Source organism: Macaca nemestrina, chromosome 13, assembly GCF_043159975.1.
Source record: "Macaca nemestrina isolate mMacNem1 chromosome 13, mMacNem.hap1, whole genome shotgun sequence".
Taxonomy (NCBI): domain Eukaryota; kingdom Metazoa; phylum Chordata; class Mammalia; order Primates; family Cercopithecidae; genus Macaca; species Macaca nemestrina.
The window spans coordinates 27,362,561-27,378,801 of NC_092137.1; the positions used below are offsets into that span (position 1 = coordinate 27,362,561).

At 48.0% G+C, this 16,241-nt stretch overlaps 1 protein-coding gene across 5 annotated transcripts; it reads right to left on the reverse strand.

The window, feature by feature from the left end:
- Positions 1–10,271: 10,271 nt before the first annotated feature.
- On the reverse strand, positions 10,272–16,228 carry LOC105479751 (eukaryotic translation initiation factor 2B subunit delta). 5 transcript variants are annotated; one of them, XM_011737952.2, is made up of 13 exons: positions 16,058–16,228; positions 15,651–15,694; positions 15,194–15,329; positions 14,779–14,982; positions 14,428–14,507; positions 14,144–14,235; positions 13,796–13,910; positions 13,515–13,591; positions 13,226–13,328; positions 12,835–12,962; positions 12,508–12,685; positions 10,633–10,813; positions 10,272–10,515 (listed from the first exon to the last, which is right to left on the reverse strand). In XM_011737952.2, the coding sequence occupies exons 1-13, from the start codon at positions 16,086–16,088 to the stop codon at positions 10,316–10,318; spliced, it is 1,569 nt and encodes a 522-aa protein (XP_011736254.1). In that variant the 5' UTR covers positions 16,089–16,228; the 3' UTR covers positions 10,272–10,315. The 5 variants fall into 5 exon arrangements, with proteins under 5 accessions (XP_011736254.1, XP_011736253.1, XP_024647997.1 ...); XM_011737951.2 differs by having other exon boundaries at positions 14,779–14,985; XM_024792229.2 differs by having other exon boundaries at positions 13,796–13,884; positions 14,779–14,985; positions 16,058–16,113.
- Between the last annotated feature and the right edge of the window lie 13 nt (positions 16,229–16,241).

Below are 16,241 nucleotides of genomic sequence, written 5' to 3' on the forward strand. Positions count from 1 at the left end.
TGGGAGTTGCAGTGTCAAAAAGGGCAGATCGACGCCTGCGCGGCCAACGGGTTCCCACGCGGCCTCGACGGGAGCCGGGAGGAGGCGGACTCCCAGGCCGGGCTCGCGCTTTGGATCGCTGAACCCTGCCTTTCCGGCCAGACTGCCGCGCCTGTAGCCGGAAGAGCCAGCTAGACCTGAGAGTCTGTACCTGCAACCCGTGCGGCGTCCGAGCCCAAGACGGAGTCTGGGAGACAAAGAAGTCTAGCCGCGGGCCGCTGTAGCGAAGTCAAGGATGGGCCCGAGAGAGCTTGGAAAGAGGACAAGGAAGGGAAGGAGTAGGAATAGAAAAGCATGGCTTTGGCTGGGCATGGTGGCTCGTGCCTGTAATCCCAGCACTTTGGGAGGCCAACGCGGGGGAGGATCACTTGAGCCCAGGAACTCGAGACCAGCCTGGGCAACATAGACCCCGTTTTATTTTTATTTCTTCCTGAGACGGAGCCTTGCTCTGTCCCCAGGCTGGAGTGCAGTGACGCGATCTCCTCTCACTGCAAACTTCCCCTCCCGGGTTCAAGGAATTGTCCTGCCTCAGCCTCCCGAGTAGCTGGGATTACAGGCGCCTGCCACCACACCTGGATAATTTTTGTCTTTTTAGTAGAGAAGGGATTTCACTATGTTGGTCAGGCTGGTCTCGAACTCCTGACCTCGTGATACGCCTGCCTCAGTCTCCCAAAGTGCTGGGATTACAGGCGTGGCCACCGCGCCCGGCGAGACCCCGACTCTTTAAAAAAAAAAAAAAAAAGAAAGAAAGCCGGGCGCGGTGGCTCACGCCTGTAATCCCAACGCTTTGGAAGGCCGAAGTGGGCAGATCACTTGAGATCAGGAGTTCGAGACCAGCCTGGCCAACTTGGTGAAACCCTTGTCTCTACTAAAAATACAAAATTAGCCGGGCATGGTCATGTGCCTGTAGTCAGGAGGCTGAAGCAGGAGAATCGCTTGAACCTGGGAGGTGAAAGTTGCAATGAGCCCAGATCACGCCATTGCGCCCTGGCCTGGGTGACAAGGCGAAACTTTATTTCAAAAAAGAAAATAAAAAAGAACAGTGTGGCCTGAGTGGGGCAGGCTGTACTATCTATGAGAGTGGGCCCTGGCCTTGGTCCCTGACTTTGGTCAGAGGGTTTGCCCCATTCCCTCAAAGGGAGGTGAGATTTGGTGGAGAAGGAACGAATGCAACAGGTTTCTGTGTTTTCCTGAGGCATGTAAAGCCATATAAATGTCACAGGTCTCTTTTGCTGTTACCAAGATACGAAAAAGAAAAAAATAAATTTCACAAGTCTCCCCATACCTGGAGGAGAGAGTGCAGGATGTATAAATATGGAGAACGAAGGGGTGGAGTAAACAAACCTTTCTCTGCCCGGGTAATCTCATTAAATTCCCTTGGTTGGAGGCCGGGCGCGGTGGCTCAAGCCTGTAATCCCAGCACTTTGGGAGGCCGAGACGGGCGGATCACGAGGTCAGGAGATCGAGAGACGATCCCGGCTAACACGGTGAAACCCCGTGTCTACTAAAAAATACAAAAAAAAATAGCCGGGCGAGGTGGCGGGCGCCTGTAGTCCCAGCTACTCGGGAGGCTGAGGCAGGAGAATGGCGTAAACCCGGGAGGCGGAGCTTGCAGTGAGCTGAGATAGGGCCACTGCACTCCAGCCTGGGTGACAGAGCAAGACTCCGTCTCAAAAAAAATAAATAAATAAATAAATAAAATAAATTCCCTTGGTTGGACAAAATATATAAGAAAACTATCGGAGGAGAGAGCTAAGACCTAAAAGAGGGAGGAAGAGGACACCCAGTCCCATGAGTCGTCCTCTTTCTTTGTCTCAGCTAGCAATGCTTGTGTGATGGACAGCTCTCAGTTTCAAGCATTTACTTCTGTACTGAACAAATCTGTCTCTTCATTCTTGCTGCTTCAGATTAGGCTGTCTTTGACTTAAACTATTGCAAGATTGTTTTTTTTTTCTTTTTTGAGTCGGAGACTTGCTTTGTCTCCCAGGCTGGAGTGCAGTGGCATGATCTCGGCTCACTGCAACCTCTGTCTCCTGGATTCAAGCAATTCTTCTGCCTCAGCCTCTGGAGTAGCTGGGATTACAGGCATATGCCACCACACTCGGCTAATTTTTGTATTTTTAGTAGAAATGGTGTTTCACCATATTGGCCAGGCTAGTCTCGAACTCCTGATCTCAAGTGATCCGTCTGCCTCGGCCTCCCAAAGTGGGATTACAGGCATGGGCCACCATGTGAGCCACCATGCCCGGCTGCCAGTCTCTTAAAATAAATAATTCTATTTATTCTGGAATAAGGCATTCACATGGCTCAAAATACAAAAGATACCAAGGGTATTTGTAAAGTGAAGACTCCCTTCCACCTCTATCTCCAGCCACCCAGGCAATTAATAAGTCTCTTGTTTTCAGTCCAAGAAATTTTATGTATTTATACCCAAATGTAAATACAGTTGTCTCTCAGTATGCATTTGTTGAGATTTTCTCCTGGACTGGCGGATACTAGTATCTGTGGATGCTTAAGTCCTTTATATAAAATGGCATAGTATGGCCAGGCACGGTGGCTCACACCTATAATCCCAGCACTTTGGGAGGCTGAGGCGGGTGGATCACTTCAGGTCAGGAGTTCAAGACCAGCCTGACCAATGTGGCATAGTATTTGCAAATTGTTGAACTCATCTCTAGATTTATTTTCTTTTTTTTCAGACAGAGTTTTGCTCTTGTACCCCAGGCTGAAGTGTAATGGCACGATCTGAGCTCACCGCAACCTCTGCCTCCTGAATTGCTGAGGAGCAATTCAGCAATTCTCCTGTTATAAACGACGGTCCCTTGCACTCCAGCCTGAGCGACAGAGCAAGACTTTCAAAAAAATTAAAAAATTAGCCAAATGTGGTGGCTCACACCTGTAGTCTCAGCTACTTGGGAGGCTGAGGCAGGGAGATTGTTTGCGCCTGGGTTCAAGCAATTGAACTGCCTCAGCCTCCTGAGTAGCTGGGATTACAGGCATGCGCCACCACACCCGGCTAATTTTTGTATTTTCAGTAGAGATGGGTTTTTGCCACGTTGGCCAGGGTGGTCTCGAACTCCTGACATCAGGTGATCCACCTGCCTCAGCCTCTGGAGGTGTTAGGATTACAGGCGTGAGCCACCTTGCCCAGCCATAGATTTCTTATAATACCTAATACAATGTAAATGCTATGTAAATAGCATTGTGTTGTGTTGTTTAGGGAATAATGAGGAGAAAGTCTATACATGTTCAGTAAAAATGAAATTTTTTTCCTGAATATTTTCAATTTGTGGTTGGTTAAATCCAGATACAGAACCCACAGATTCAGAGGGGCAAATGTATGTATATATCTTTCCCTCTTTTTAATTCAAACAGCAACTACATACACTGTCTTCTACCTTCTTTTAACTAAGTGTACCTTGGAGGTTGTTCCATTTCTTTTACTTTTTTTTTTTTTTTTTGAACTAGATGGAGTCTTGCTCTATCACCCATGCTGGAATGCAGTGGAGTACAACTTACTGCAGCCTCCACCTCCTGTGCTCAAACGATCTCCCTGCCTCAGCCTCCACCTCCTGGGCACAAACAATCTCCCTGCCTCAGCCTCCACCTCCTGGGCGCAAACAATGTCCCTGCCTCAGCCTCCCAAGTAGCTGAGACTACAGGTGTGAGCCACCACACTTGGCTAATTTTTTAATTTTTTTTTTTTTTTTTTTGAAAGAGTCTTGCTCTGTCGCCCAGGCTGGAGTGCAGTGGTGCAATCTCAGCTCACTGCAACCTCTGCCTCCCGTTCAAGCGATTCTCCTGCCTCAGCCTCCTGAGTAGCTGGGATTACAGACACACGCCACCACGTCTGGCTAATTTTTGTATTTTTAGTAGAGAGAGGTTTCACCATGTTGGTCAGGCTCGTCTCGAACTCCTGACCTCGTCATCTGTCCACCTTGGCCTCCGAAAGCACTGGAATTACAGGCATGAACCACTGCGCCCAGCCTAATTTTTAAATTTTTTCTTGAGATGTGGTCTCGTTATGTTGACCAGGCTGGTCTTGAACACCTGGCCTGAAGTGATCCTCTTGCCTCAGCCTCCCATAGTGCTGGAATCACAGGTGTAAGTCACTGAGTTTGGCCATTATTCCATTTCTGTACACAAAAACCTTTCTCATTCTGTGCTATAACTGGTTAGCATTTAATTGGATGGATGTGGTATAGCTAGTGCCTTGTTGATATTGATGCATATTTATGTGGTTTTGCTATTATAAACAACGGTCCCTTGCTATTATAAACCACACTGCTATAAGTAACCTTGCATCTAAATTACTTCAAACATGTAACTATATGGGTAGGATAATTCCTAGAAGTGGAATTGTGAACCAAAGTTTTAGATGCATTTGTAATTTTGATTTACAACCAATCTTTTCACTGATCTACTTCTCTGCCTTTAATTTCTACTAGGTTATGTATGTATTTGTTTATTTATTTATTTTGAGACAGGGTCTTGCTCTGTCACCCGGGCTGGAGTGCAGTGGTGGGATCACCGCTCCCTGCAGCCTCAACCTCCCACCTCAGCCTCCTGAAGAGTTGGGGTGTGCAGCAGGTGTATACCACCACATCCAGCTTTTTTTGTTGTTGTTTAACAGAGATGAGGTCTTGCTATATTGTCCAGGCAGGTCTTACACTACTGAGTGCAAGAGATCCTCCTGCCTATGCCTCCCAAAGTGCTGGGATTACAGGTGTGAGTTGCCATGCCTGGCCTGGTTATCTTTCTAAAGCATAAGGCAACCCTGTTGATTCTCTGCTTAATTTTGATGATTAAGTAGTATGTTCAATATATAGAAATCCATGTATTCATAATGATCTTTAAAAAAAAGTAAAAGCCGCCGGGCGCGGTGGCTCACGCCTGTAATCCCAGCACTTTGGGAGGCCGAGGCGGGCGGATCACAAGGTCAGGAGATCGAGACCACGGTGAAACCCCGTCTCTACTAAAAATACAAAAAATTAGCTGAGCGCGGTTGTGGGCGCCTGTAGTCCCAGCTACTCGGGAGGCTGAGGCAGGAGAATGGCGTGAACCCGGGAGGCGGAGCTTGCAGTGAGGCGAGATCGCGCCACTGCACTCCAGCCTGGGCTGGGCGACAGAGCGAGACTCCGTCTCAAAAAAAAAAAAGTAAAAGCCAAAATATCAGCTACTCATCCCATACCATTGAAAGTAGTGACCGATTCCTGAAAATTGGCAAAAAAAAAAAAAAGAAAAAAAGAAAGAAAAATGGGGAAAGAATAAGGTATTTATCTTGCCTTTCTAGTATAAACTGTAGTTCAGCCGGGCGCCGTGGCTCAAGCCTGTAATCCCAGCACTTTGGGAGGCTGAGACGGGCGGATCACGAGGTCAGGAGATCGAGACCATCCTGGCTAACACGGTGAAACCCCGTCTTTACTAAAAAAAATACAAAAAAACTAGCCGGGCGAGGTGGCGGGTGCCTGTAGTCCCAGCTACTGGGGAGGCTGAGGCAGGAGAATGGTGTGAACCCAGGAGGCGGAGCTTGCGGTGAGCCGAGATCGCGCCACTGCACTCCAGCCTGGGCGACAGAGCAAGACTCCGTCTCAAAAAATAAATAAATAAATAAATAAATAAATAAATAAATAAATAAATAAATAAAAATAAACTGTAGTTCAAAATAACTGATGAGAGGAAGGTTTTGTTTGTTTTTTGAGACTGAGTCTCACTCTGTCGCCCAGGCTTGGTGCGATCTTGGCTCACTGCAACCTCTGCCTCCCAGGTTCAAGCAATTCTTGTGCCTCAGCCTCCTGAGTAGCTGGAATTACAGGCACCCGCCACCACTCCCAGCTAATTTTTGTATTTTTTTTTAGTAGAGACGGGGTTTTACCATGTTGGCGAAGCTAGTCTCGAACTCCTGACCTCAGGTGTTCTGCACACCTAAGCCTCCCAATCTGCTGGGATTACAGGCATGAGCCACTGCTCAGCCCAGGAGTTGTTTTTTTTTTTTTTTTTTTTTTTAAATAGATTAACAGCTAGTAAATGTGAAAAGAATGATAGAAAAATCACCATTTTGCATGTCCCAATGAAATAATCCAGGCAACAATCACCAGTGGATGAAATCCCTAAAGAGCTTTTAGGAAACTTTGAATATGCCTGGACCCACTCATCACTGAAAATGAAACCACCAGTCATTTTTTTTTTTTTTTTTTTTTTTTTTTTTTGAGACGGAGTCTCACGTGTTGCCCAGGCTGGAGTGCAGTGGCGCGATCTCGGCTCACTGCAAGCTCCGCCTCCCGGGTACCCGCCATTCTCCTGCCTCAGCCTCCTGAGTAGCTGGGACTACAGGCGCCCGCCACCGCGCCCGGCTAATTTTTTGTATTTTTAGTAGAGACGGGGTTTCACTGTGGTCTCGATCTCCTGACCTTGTGATCCGCCCGCCTCGGCCTCCCAAAGTGCTGGGATTACAGGCTTGAGCCACCGCGCCCGGCCTAAACCACCAGTCATTGTTTGCCTCCTGATGTGAAGCAATATAAAGCACACAGAACCATTTATTAAACATTGTTGCCCAAAAAGTTGAATAGGAATACAGAATTTAGGGGTCAGGCGCAGTGGCTCATGCCTGTAATCCCAGCACTTTGAGAGGCCAAGGTGGGTGGATAATCTGAGGTCAGGAGTTCAAGACCAGCCTGGCCAATGTGGCGAAACCCCGTCTCTACTAAAAATACAGAAGAAAATTAGCCAGGTGTGGTGATGCACACCTGTAGTCCCAGCTACTTGGGAGGCTGAAGCAGGAGAATCACTTGAACCCAGGAGGCGGAGGTTGCACTAAGCCGAAATCACGCCATTGCACTCCAGCCTGGGCAACAGAGCAAGCCTCCGTTTCAAATAAAAAAAAGAAAAAAATACAGGACATAGGGAACGAGTTAAATGACAACATAAGAAAGCAAACAGTCAAATCTAGAATGCAGAACCTTTCCTATGACAACATGGCTTCTACAAGCCAATGTCAATATGAAAAGGGGAGAAGAGACTGCTTTTTAAGAGATGTCACCAAATGTAATGTGTGGATTTGTTTGGATCTTGAGTCAAACTGTAAGTCATTTTTCAGCCAAGGAAATTTGATTATGGATTCAATACTCAGAAAGTGTAATTTAATAAGTGATATTATGGTAAATTTCCATATTTTCTCTTTTTTTTTTTCTGAGACGGAGTCTCGCTCTGTTGCCCAGGCTGGAGTGCAGTGGTGCGATCTCAGCTCACTGCAAGCTCCACCTCCCGGGTTCACACCATTCTCCTGCCTCAGCCTCCCAAGTAGCTGGGACTACAGGCGCCCACCACCACGCCTGGCTAATTTTTTGTATGTTGTTTAGTAGAGATGGGGTTTCACCATGTTAGCCAGGATGGTCTCAATCTCCTGACCTCGTGATCCGCCCGCCTCAGTCTCCCAAAGTGCTGGGATTACAGGCGTGAGCCACTGCACCCGGCCAATTTCCATATTTCTTAAGAGACATTGAAGTTATAGGAGTGAAATGATATAATGCTTGGATTTGATCTAAAGTAACTTAATCAAGGAAAAACAACACGGTGGCTCACACCTGTAATCCCAGCACTTTGCGAGGCTGAGGCGGGCGAATCACCTGAGGTCGGGAGTTCAAGACCAGCCTGACCAACATGGAGAAACCCAGTCTCTACTAAAAGTATGAAATTAGCCGGGTATGGTGGCACATGCCTGTAATCCTAGCTACTTGAAAGGCTGAGGCAGGAGAATCGCTTGAACCTGGGAGGCAGAGATTGAAGTGAGCTGAGATCCCGCCATTGCACTCCAGCCTGGGCAACAAGAGTGAAACTCTGTCTCAAAAAAAAAAAAAAAAAAAAAAAGGATAAACAACAAAAAGAGAATGTGAATGTGGCAAATTTGGTAACTGTTGCATCTGGTCATGGAGAGTCTTTGTATAGTTCTACTTTTACGCTGCTGAAAAATTTTTGATAAAACCAACAAAGCACATGTATACCTACATAACAAACCTGCCCATTGTGCACATGCACCCTAGAACTTAGAGTATTAAAAAAAAAAAAAATCTGATAAAAAAGTTGGGTGCCGGGCGTGGTGGCTCACGCCTGTAATCCCAGCACTTTGGGAGGCTGAGGTGGGCGGATCACGAGGTCAGGAGATCAGGACCATCCTGGCTAACATGGTGAAACCTCATCTCTACTAAAAATACAAAAAATTAGCCAGGCGTGGTGGCAGGCACCTGTAGTCCCAGCTACTCAGGAGGCTGAGGTAGGAGAATGGCGTGAACCTGGGAGGCAGAGCTTGCAGTGAGCTGAGATCACGCCACTGCACTCCAGCCTGGGTGACAGAGCGAGACTCTGTCTCAAAAAAAAAAACAAAAAACAAAACAAACAAAAAAACGGTTGGGTGCAATGGCTCACGCCTGTAATCCCAGCACTTTGGGAGGCCAAGGCGGGTGGATTGCTTGAGGTCAGGAGTTCAAGACCAGCCTGACCAATGTGGTGAAACTCCGTCTCTACTAAAAATACAAAAATTAGCTGGGTGTGGTGGTGGGCACCTGTGATCCCGGCTATTTGGGAGGCTAAGGCAGGAGAATCGTTTGAACGCAGGAGGCGGAGATTGCAGTGAACCGAGATAGTGCCATTGCACTCCAGCCTGGGAGTGACTCTGTCTCAAAAAAAAAAAAAAAAATCAATAACACACATATATACTCAATAGATAACTCTCCATTTTAAGCTAACCAGTGGTTGGACTCACAGTCTGGCCCCAACTTACCTTTGCAGTTTGATCACTCAACAGTAAGCCTCAGTTCTAGCCTCACCTTTCTATGTGACACTTTTACATTGGCCACTCACTTTAAGGCCTATTCTTTGTGTTCAAGCTGTTTCTTCTTTTTTTTCTTCCCCAACTGGGCAATTACTTATCTTTCAAGGACTAGGTTAGATGTGACTTGTGAAGTTTTCACCAATCTTTTGTTCATACTACTACTGGGTTACCTCATACTGTAGATATTATCTTCGTATACCATGGTAAGTACTCCTTAGGGTAATATAGCACAAAAGTTAAGGGCACAATCTCTAGATCCAGACTGCCTGAGGTCACATCCTCGTTTAGCTACTGACTAGCTCTGTTACCTAGGGCAAGTAACTTAAATCTGTCTGCCTTGGGTAAGTAACTTAACCTTTCTGTGCCTGAGCTGTGTTGCCTTGGGCAAGCAACTTCACCTTTGATGCTTCCATTATCTCATCTGTAAAATTGCATTTACTTCTTAGAGTTGTATTATTATTTTTATTTTTAGAGATGGAGCGTTGCTTTGTTGCCCAGGCTAGAGTGCAATGGTGCGATCTCGGCTCACTGCAATCTCCATCTCCTGGGTTCAAGAGATTCTCCTGCCTCAGCCTCTGGAGTAGCTGGGATTACAGGCATGTGCCACCACACCCAGGTAATTTTTGTATTTATAGTAGAGACATCAGAGTTTCATTGTGTTGGCCAGGCTGTCTCGAACTTCTGACCTTAGGTGATCTGCCTGCCTCGGCCTCCCAAAGTGCTGGGATTACAGGCATGAGCCACCGCACCCAGCCTTCATAGAGTTGCGTTAATCTTCCTAAAGGGGTAGGAATGGGTTCAGAACAGTTTCTGACACACAGTAAGTATTCAACCAATGCTAATTTATAAGGTTAGGACTCTTTTGAGACAGGGTCTCACTCTGTCACCCAGGCTGGAGTTCAGTGGTACGATTATGGCTTACTGCAGCCTCTACCTCTTGGGCTCAAGCAATCCTCCTGCTTCAGCCTCCTGAGTAGCTGGGACAACAGATGAGCACAACCATGCCCAGCTAATTTTTATTTTTTGCAGAGACAGGATTGCTATGTTGCCCAGGCTGGTCTCAAACCTCTGGGTTCAAACAATCCCCCTGCCTTAGCCTCCCAAAATGCTGAGATTACAGGAATGAGTCACTGCACCCAGCCCAGGACTATTTGTTCTCATATTCCTCCTCATACCTAGTTTACTATCTGGCATGTAGATGCTCAGTGAATGATTGATTTGGGTAGTTTTGGTTCTTTATACGGACCTTCAGGTTAGCCCCAATGCACTGGCATGGAGCTAGTTACCTGAGCAGGTCTTCACAAAGGTCTGAGGTTAGTAGCAGGTGATAAAAGGGGTTGTGGAGTCTGGACTCCTAACTTAAGTGGTGGAGATGCTAAAAGAGAAACAAAGGCAGCAGAGTTGCTGAAGGTAGGGACTATGGCATTTATTAACCCTGTGTTTTCCCCCTCACTGGTCACTGCTCTTGACTCGTAGAACAACAGGTACAGAACTGCAAGGGATCATCCCCAGCTCTGTGATCACCAGATCCACAAGCTCTGGGGGAGTCACATCATAGACTAGATTCAACAACCGTAGGGACGCGTGGTTCTGCCAGTTAGCCAGTGCGACATGTTCTCCCCGTTTACACTGCAGATCATCAGGGTCATCTGCAATGGAAGGTGTACCCATTACGTTCTTTTAGAAAAGAATTTCTAGTTTATCTGCCCCTCTCTCACTCTCAAGTCTTCACAGGTAGCTGGAGGCTTCTCTTTTGCCCTACTTACCTAGCTCATTAGAGACAAAGGCATCAGTCTGCACACGCTCACAGAACTTGTATGTTTCACAGCAAACCAGCACTGGTACATTATGGGCTCGAGCCACCAGGGCTAACTGTGCTGTCCCTACCCGTGACATCACAGACCCGTTGGCCAAGAGTGCATGAGCTCCCAATAGCACCTTGGAAACCTGTTTGTTTCACAGGAGAAGGGGAAGAGAAAAAATGTCATTGTTGTATCAATGCAGAATAAAGTCCCCTACTTACAGGACAGCAACATTAAGACAAGTAATAAATCTCAACATGGCCGGGCGCGGTGGCTCAAGCCTGTAATCCCAGCACTTTGGGAGGCTGAGACGGTGGATCATGAGGTCAGGAGATCGAGACCATCCTGGCTAACACGGTGAAACCCCGTCTCTACTAAAAAAATACAAAAAACTAGCTGGGCGAGGTGGCAGGCGCCTGTAGTCCCAGTTACTCGGGAGGCTGAGGTGGGAGAATGGCATAAACCCGGGAGGCGGAGCTTGCAGTGAGCCTAGATCGCGCCACTGCACTCCAGCCTGGGCGACAGAGCAAGATGCCATCACAAAAAAAAAAAAAAAAATCTCAACACCTGTGAAAAGAAGGGAAGGAAACAAAAACAAAGAGACAAGTAATAAATCTTTTTGTTTTTTGAGACCAAGTTTCACTCTTGTTGCCCAAGCTGGAGTGCAGTGGCACGATCTCGGCTCACCACAACCTCCGCCTCCTGGGTTCAAGTGATTCTCCTGCCTCAGCCTCCACAGTAGCTGGGATTACAGGCACACACCACCACTCCCAGCTGATTTTTTGTTTTTTTAGTAGAGACGGGGTTTCTCCACGTTGGTCAGGCTGGTCTCAAACTCCCAGCCTCAGATGATTTGCCTGCCTCGGACTCCCAAAGAGATAGGATTACAGGCGTGACCCACTGGGCCTGGCAAGTAATAAATCTTAATCATGGCTTTTCTTCTGTGAAAACATCTTAATGATGGCTCTTCCTCTGTGAAAACACCTGACCACTGACCCATCAAATCTCCCACAGGAAAACTAAACTTTGAAGTTACTTTTGTCTTGTTCCCTCTTCCTGGTTGCTAGTTTAATGTAATGTGTTTGCAATAGCTAGACTGCTGTAACATACTGTCAGTGTTTTTCCAATTAAATATAAACAGGGCTATGTAATTTTTTGTCTTGACACAGGGTTTCACTCTGTCGCCCAGGCTGGAGTGCAGTGGTGCAATCACAGCTCACTGCAGTTCCCGGGCTCAAGCAATCCTCCCATCTCAGCCTCCTAAGTAGCTGGAACTACATGCGCATGCACCATGCCCAGCTAATTTTGTATGTTTGTGTGTGTATGTGTGTGTGGAGACAGGGTCTCATTATGTTGAGCAGGCTGGTCTTGAACTCCTGGGCTCAAGTGATCCTCCTGCATTGGACCCCCAAAGTGCTGAGATTGCAGGCGTGAGCCAAGGCGCCAAGCCAGGACTATATAATTCTAATACTCTTAAATAATTGTGGCTAGGCACAGTGGCTCATGCCTATAATCCCAGTACTTTGGGAGGCCGAGACAGGGGAATTGCTTGAGCCCAGGAGTTCCAGCCTGGGCAACATAGCAATATCCCATCCCTACAAGAAGAATAAAAACTAGCTGGGCGTGGTGGTGCACACCAGTAGTCCCAGCTACTCAGAGGCGGAGGTGGGAAGATCACCTAAGCCCAGGAGGTCAAGACTGCAGTGAGCTGTGATCATGCCACTGCACTCCATCCTTATCTCAAAACAAAAACAAAACTAACTTTGAGAAGGTGAGATTACGTCTATACAACTACACTTTTTTACCTCCAACTTTGGAGTCCTTTTCCTCTGTACTCACCTCTGGGAGCACATAGGAGGCTGCAGGAATCAGCAGGTAGGAGGCTGGGACACCAGCACGGACTAGAGAATGTAGCGTGTGCCTTCCTTCCAGCCGTGGCCGGCTGTCCACCACTACCACCCGAAATCGCCGGCCCTCTGTCCAAGCCTCCTGAAGAATTCGTGATACCAGAGATGAGCTAGAGGGAATGAAGAGGAGGATTCAGTTATAAATGTCAGTAACTGATGACTAACTTATTCCCAACTTATTCCCAAAGGCAAATGGGTAGTCCCTTCTTCAGATCATTCCAACTCCCCAGTTTGCTCAGTCACAGGGTCTGGACCATACCATCCATATACCAGGATCACATCTCCATTACTGATCTTCTGGTAAGCAAAGCGTGAAATTGCCTGAGCTGCAAGCACAATCTTCTCTTTCACATACCGGTCAATGGCTGCTTGAAGTTCTGACTTGGCCTAAATGGAGCACAATCCTTAGTGAACAAGAAATGGACACTTTTATCCCACTGATGATCATGCCAGGTGCTTGAATATGTGTATGATGACAGGCCCATAGAAGGCCCAGAGATGGCACAAGTCAGAATGCCCAAACCCTTCCTTAACCCTTGACTAGGGCAAAAAAAAAAAAAAAGGCTTATGTTGGCCTTCCCGGGGGTTTTGAACATGTTTCTTAATTCTACCCACAGGTGCATGCCTTCCTTATTTCTCATACTCATCACCTCCTCTTCCCGCTTGGAACTGCCCACACTGGTGATTTCCTTGTTAAGGAACTTGATGGCGTTGTGCATGCTCGCTGACAGGGGACGGCACTGAGTCAGGAAGCTGTAATACAACAGCAATACCTTACATCTGTGCAACTCTTCACAACTTAACAAAGGTTTCACATTTAAAAAAAAGTCTTTAAAAAGAAAACAGAACAGAAAATGAAAACAGAGATAGAAAAGCACGAAAAAGAGTACAAGACAAAGATTGGGTGAGGTGGGAGTGGACTTATAGTGTTATTCCTACCTCATGTAGGGTTTTAGTTTATTCACTAGATCCCTGGAGAGTTCTTCATTGGGTGGTGTTGTGTAATCCTGAATCACCTATAGGGTACACAAGGTGATCTGCAAAACGCCCCTTAATAAAGATCTCTGAACGGGGGCTGGGGATAAGCCTCACTGAGGAAAATGTTCTGAAGGTGGGAGTATTCCCTCTGTCCCCCAGAGGTGACCTTGGGTGACAGAGAAGCTGGGGTAGTGTTGGGGGAGGTGGGGTTGGATTGTAAGAGAGAACAGGATAGGACATACCTGCTGCAAGGCACGAAGCAGGGCAATACACCGGGCATTGGAGCCACTGACCAGGCCCTGGGAGTACTGCAGGCCGAGTCGCACCATGGCTGGGTGGATCACAGAGGATGGGATGCTGATGGGATGGCGGTGTCACATACTTCAAAAGGGAGCTTGAGCATCTACTGCCCTGCCCACCTGCCCCTAATGAAAAGGAACTTCCTTCACTAGCAGATTTCCCCACTTCTTCTACAGTTCTGCCTTGGGTTCATACTTCTTCCTGCAGAGCCCACCTTACTAGACACTTTCAATACTGACTTACTAAAACTTCTCAGACTCAAAAGTTATGACAATCTCATAGGATCCTACCTCATAAACTGGGTCAGAGAGTTTTGTCTGCTGTACTGGGGTAGGTGAGAGAAGAGACTGACTTTGGATCCATAATCCTTTCGTGTAGGAACCTTGACAAAACAAGGAAACAGGACCAATGGCCCAGAGTTTAAAAATGATGAGATAAAGCTGGAAAGGAAGTGAACAGTAAGACTACTCTGACCCAAGCACCCATCCTTCTCACTTTCTGACCCAAGCACCTTTCCTCCCTCCAGTCCATTTCCCTAGTCTCTTTCTACCCAGGCACCAAACCCACTTCCTACCTGTTGACGCTCTGGTTTTTTAACAAGCCTTCTCAGAAGCAGGTCATCAACCTGAGGGTACTCAGGGAGACGCTTCACTCCTGAAAGATAATGATCATGTTTTCAGGACACTGTAGGTCTTGAAATATGTAATTTGCTCTTAGGGTATAAGGGGCATCAAGAAAAACAGGATGAGGTGGGGAAAACAAGGGAGAATAGAGTAGAAAAGGAAATAGGGATAGGATGATGGGAAGAATTCAGAACTCTGGGTTCCAAGGTGAGAATGAGAGGTGAGAGCTGTTTTACTACAGGGCAGCCTGAGCTGGTGTTAGAATTAGGAGTAAGGGAGGTCTTAAAATGAAGGGAAGATACCTGAGGGGGTCTCTCCAGCTGTGCTGGGGCTGGCCTTAGGAGGTGGTCCTCCTTGTTCCCCTTTTCTTGCCTGTTTCAGGGCCCGCTCAGCCTCCTGCTTGGCTCGACGCTCAGCTCGAAGTTCAGCCTTACTCCGACCAGCTGGAACTTTCTCCCCAGGAGTGCCCAACTGAATGCCCGATTCTGGCAGTCCTCTGGTTGGGCCTACTAAAAGCATTAAAAAAAAAAAAAAAAAACAGGTGCCCAAGCTGCAGGCAGGCAATATCCGTGTCCCAGCTAAAACTCGCTTCTCTCCTTATAAACCTCTTTGCTTTACACACTTGCTCAAATCAACTTTGTCCTGTCTCTCCCTTCTCTCTCCCACCACATCCCTCTACCAGCTCCACACCCCAGCCCTTTAAAAAAGACCCCGCACCTTGACATTGGGCTGCAGATACAGCAGAGCCAGTTTCTGGTTCTGCCCCCTTTTCTTCCTTCCGTTTCTTCTTCTGCTGTTTCTTTTCCTTCCGAAGCTGCAGCTTCTCTTCTTTGGTCATTTCCCTCCCCACTGCCTGAGACACAGACATAGGATACTGCTCTTCCCCAACAATTCCAAAGGGGAACAAACACTATTGGATGCTTACGAATACATGGTTAAATCCCTAGTTCTCCCTAACTTCCACAAGCTACCTGTTACAAGTTTACATCCACAGAGACTGACATTTCTCCTCCAGGGACAGAATCATATATTGCTAGAGTTGCAAGACCTCTGTAAAATCTCCTGGCTTTACTGAGAAATAAACTGACACGGGATGGGAGCTGGGGCGGAATAAAGCTGGCACAGCCTCCTGCGTAGCGCTTGGCAGGCGGCTTGGGAGGGAAGCCACACTTACCCCAGGCCCAGGGCGAAGCTCCGCCTTCATCCCGGATCCCGAGTCTGCATCAGAAAACAGGGCACAAAGTGAGCCAGACAGACTCCGGGAGGGCTTGGGGGCACTAGCACTCGGCGCAGCCGGCTGCTGGGTTAGCATGACCATGGCTCCGCCGGCAGGCGCGAGGCGAGCCAAAGATCCGCGTGGGGACGCACTGCGCGGTGGATCAAAGGAAAGGAGGGGTCACCGATCCTCCTCACAGGAACCAGCCGGTGCACGGCGCGGGACTGCGCTAGAGACTGTGTAGACCGGCGCCCAGCGTGGCGCTGGAACGGAGCGGCGGGGCCCAAAGGCGCTCAGGGCCCGGCACTAGCTGTCCGGGGCTCGTCGGCCTGCGTACCGGTAGGCAGGCCTGGCTCTTCACTCACCCTCGCGAACAGCCACGGCCACAGCAGCCATCGCCCTCAGTCCTAGGCTCCGCCCGCCTGGTCACGGAGCCGCCCCGCTGCCTCGCTCCGTGGCCGCTGGGTCCACAGCGCCACCTGGGCTGGAGGCTGAGCCGCCGAAGGAGGACGCGCAGCCCTAATCGGGCTACAATTTCTGACGGGCCCC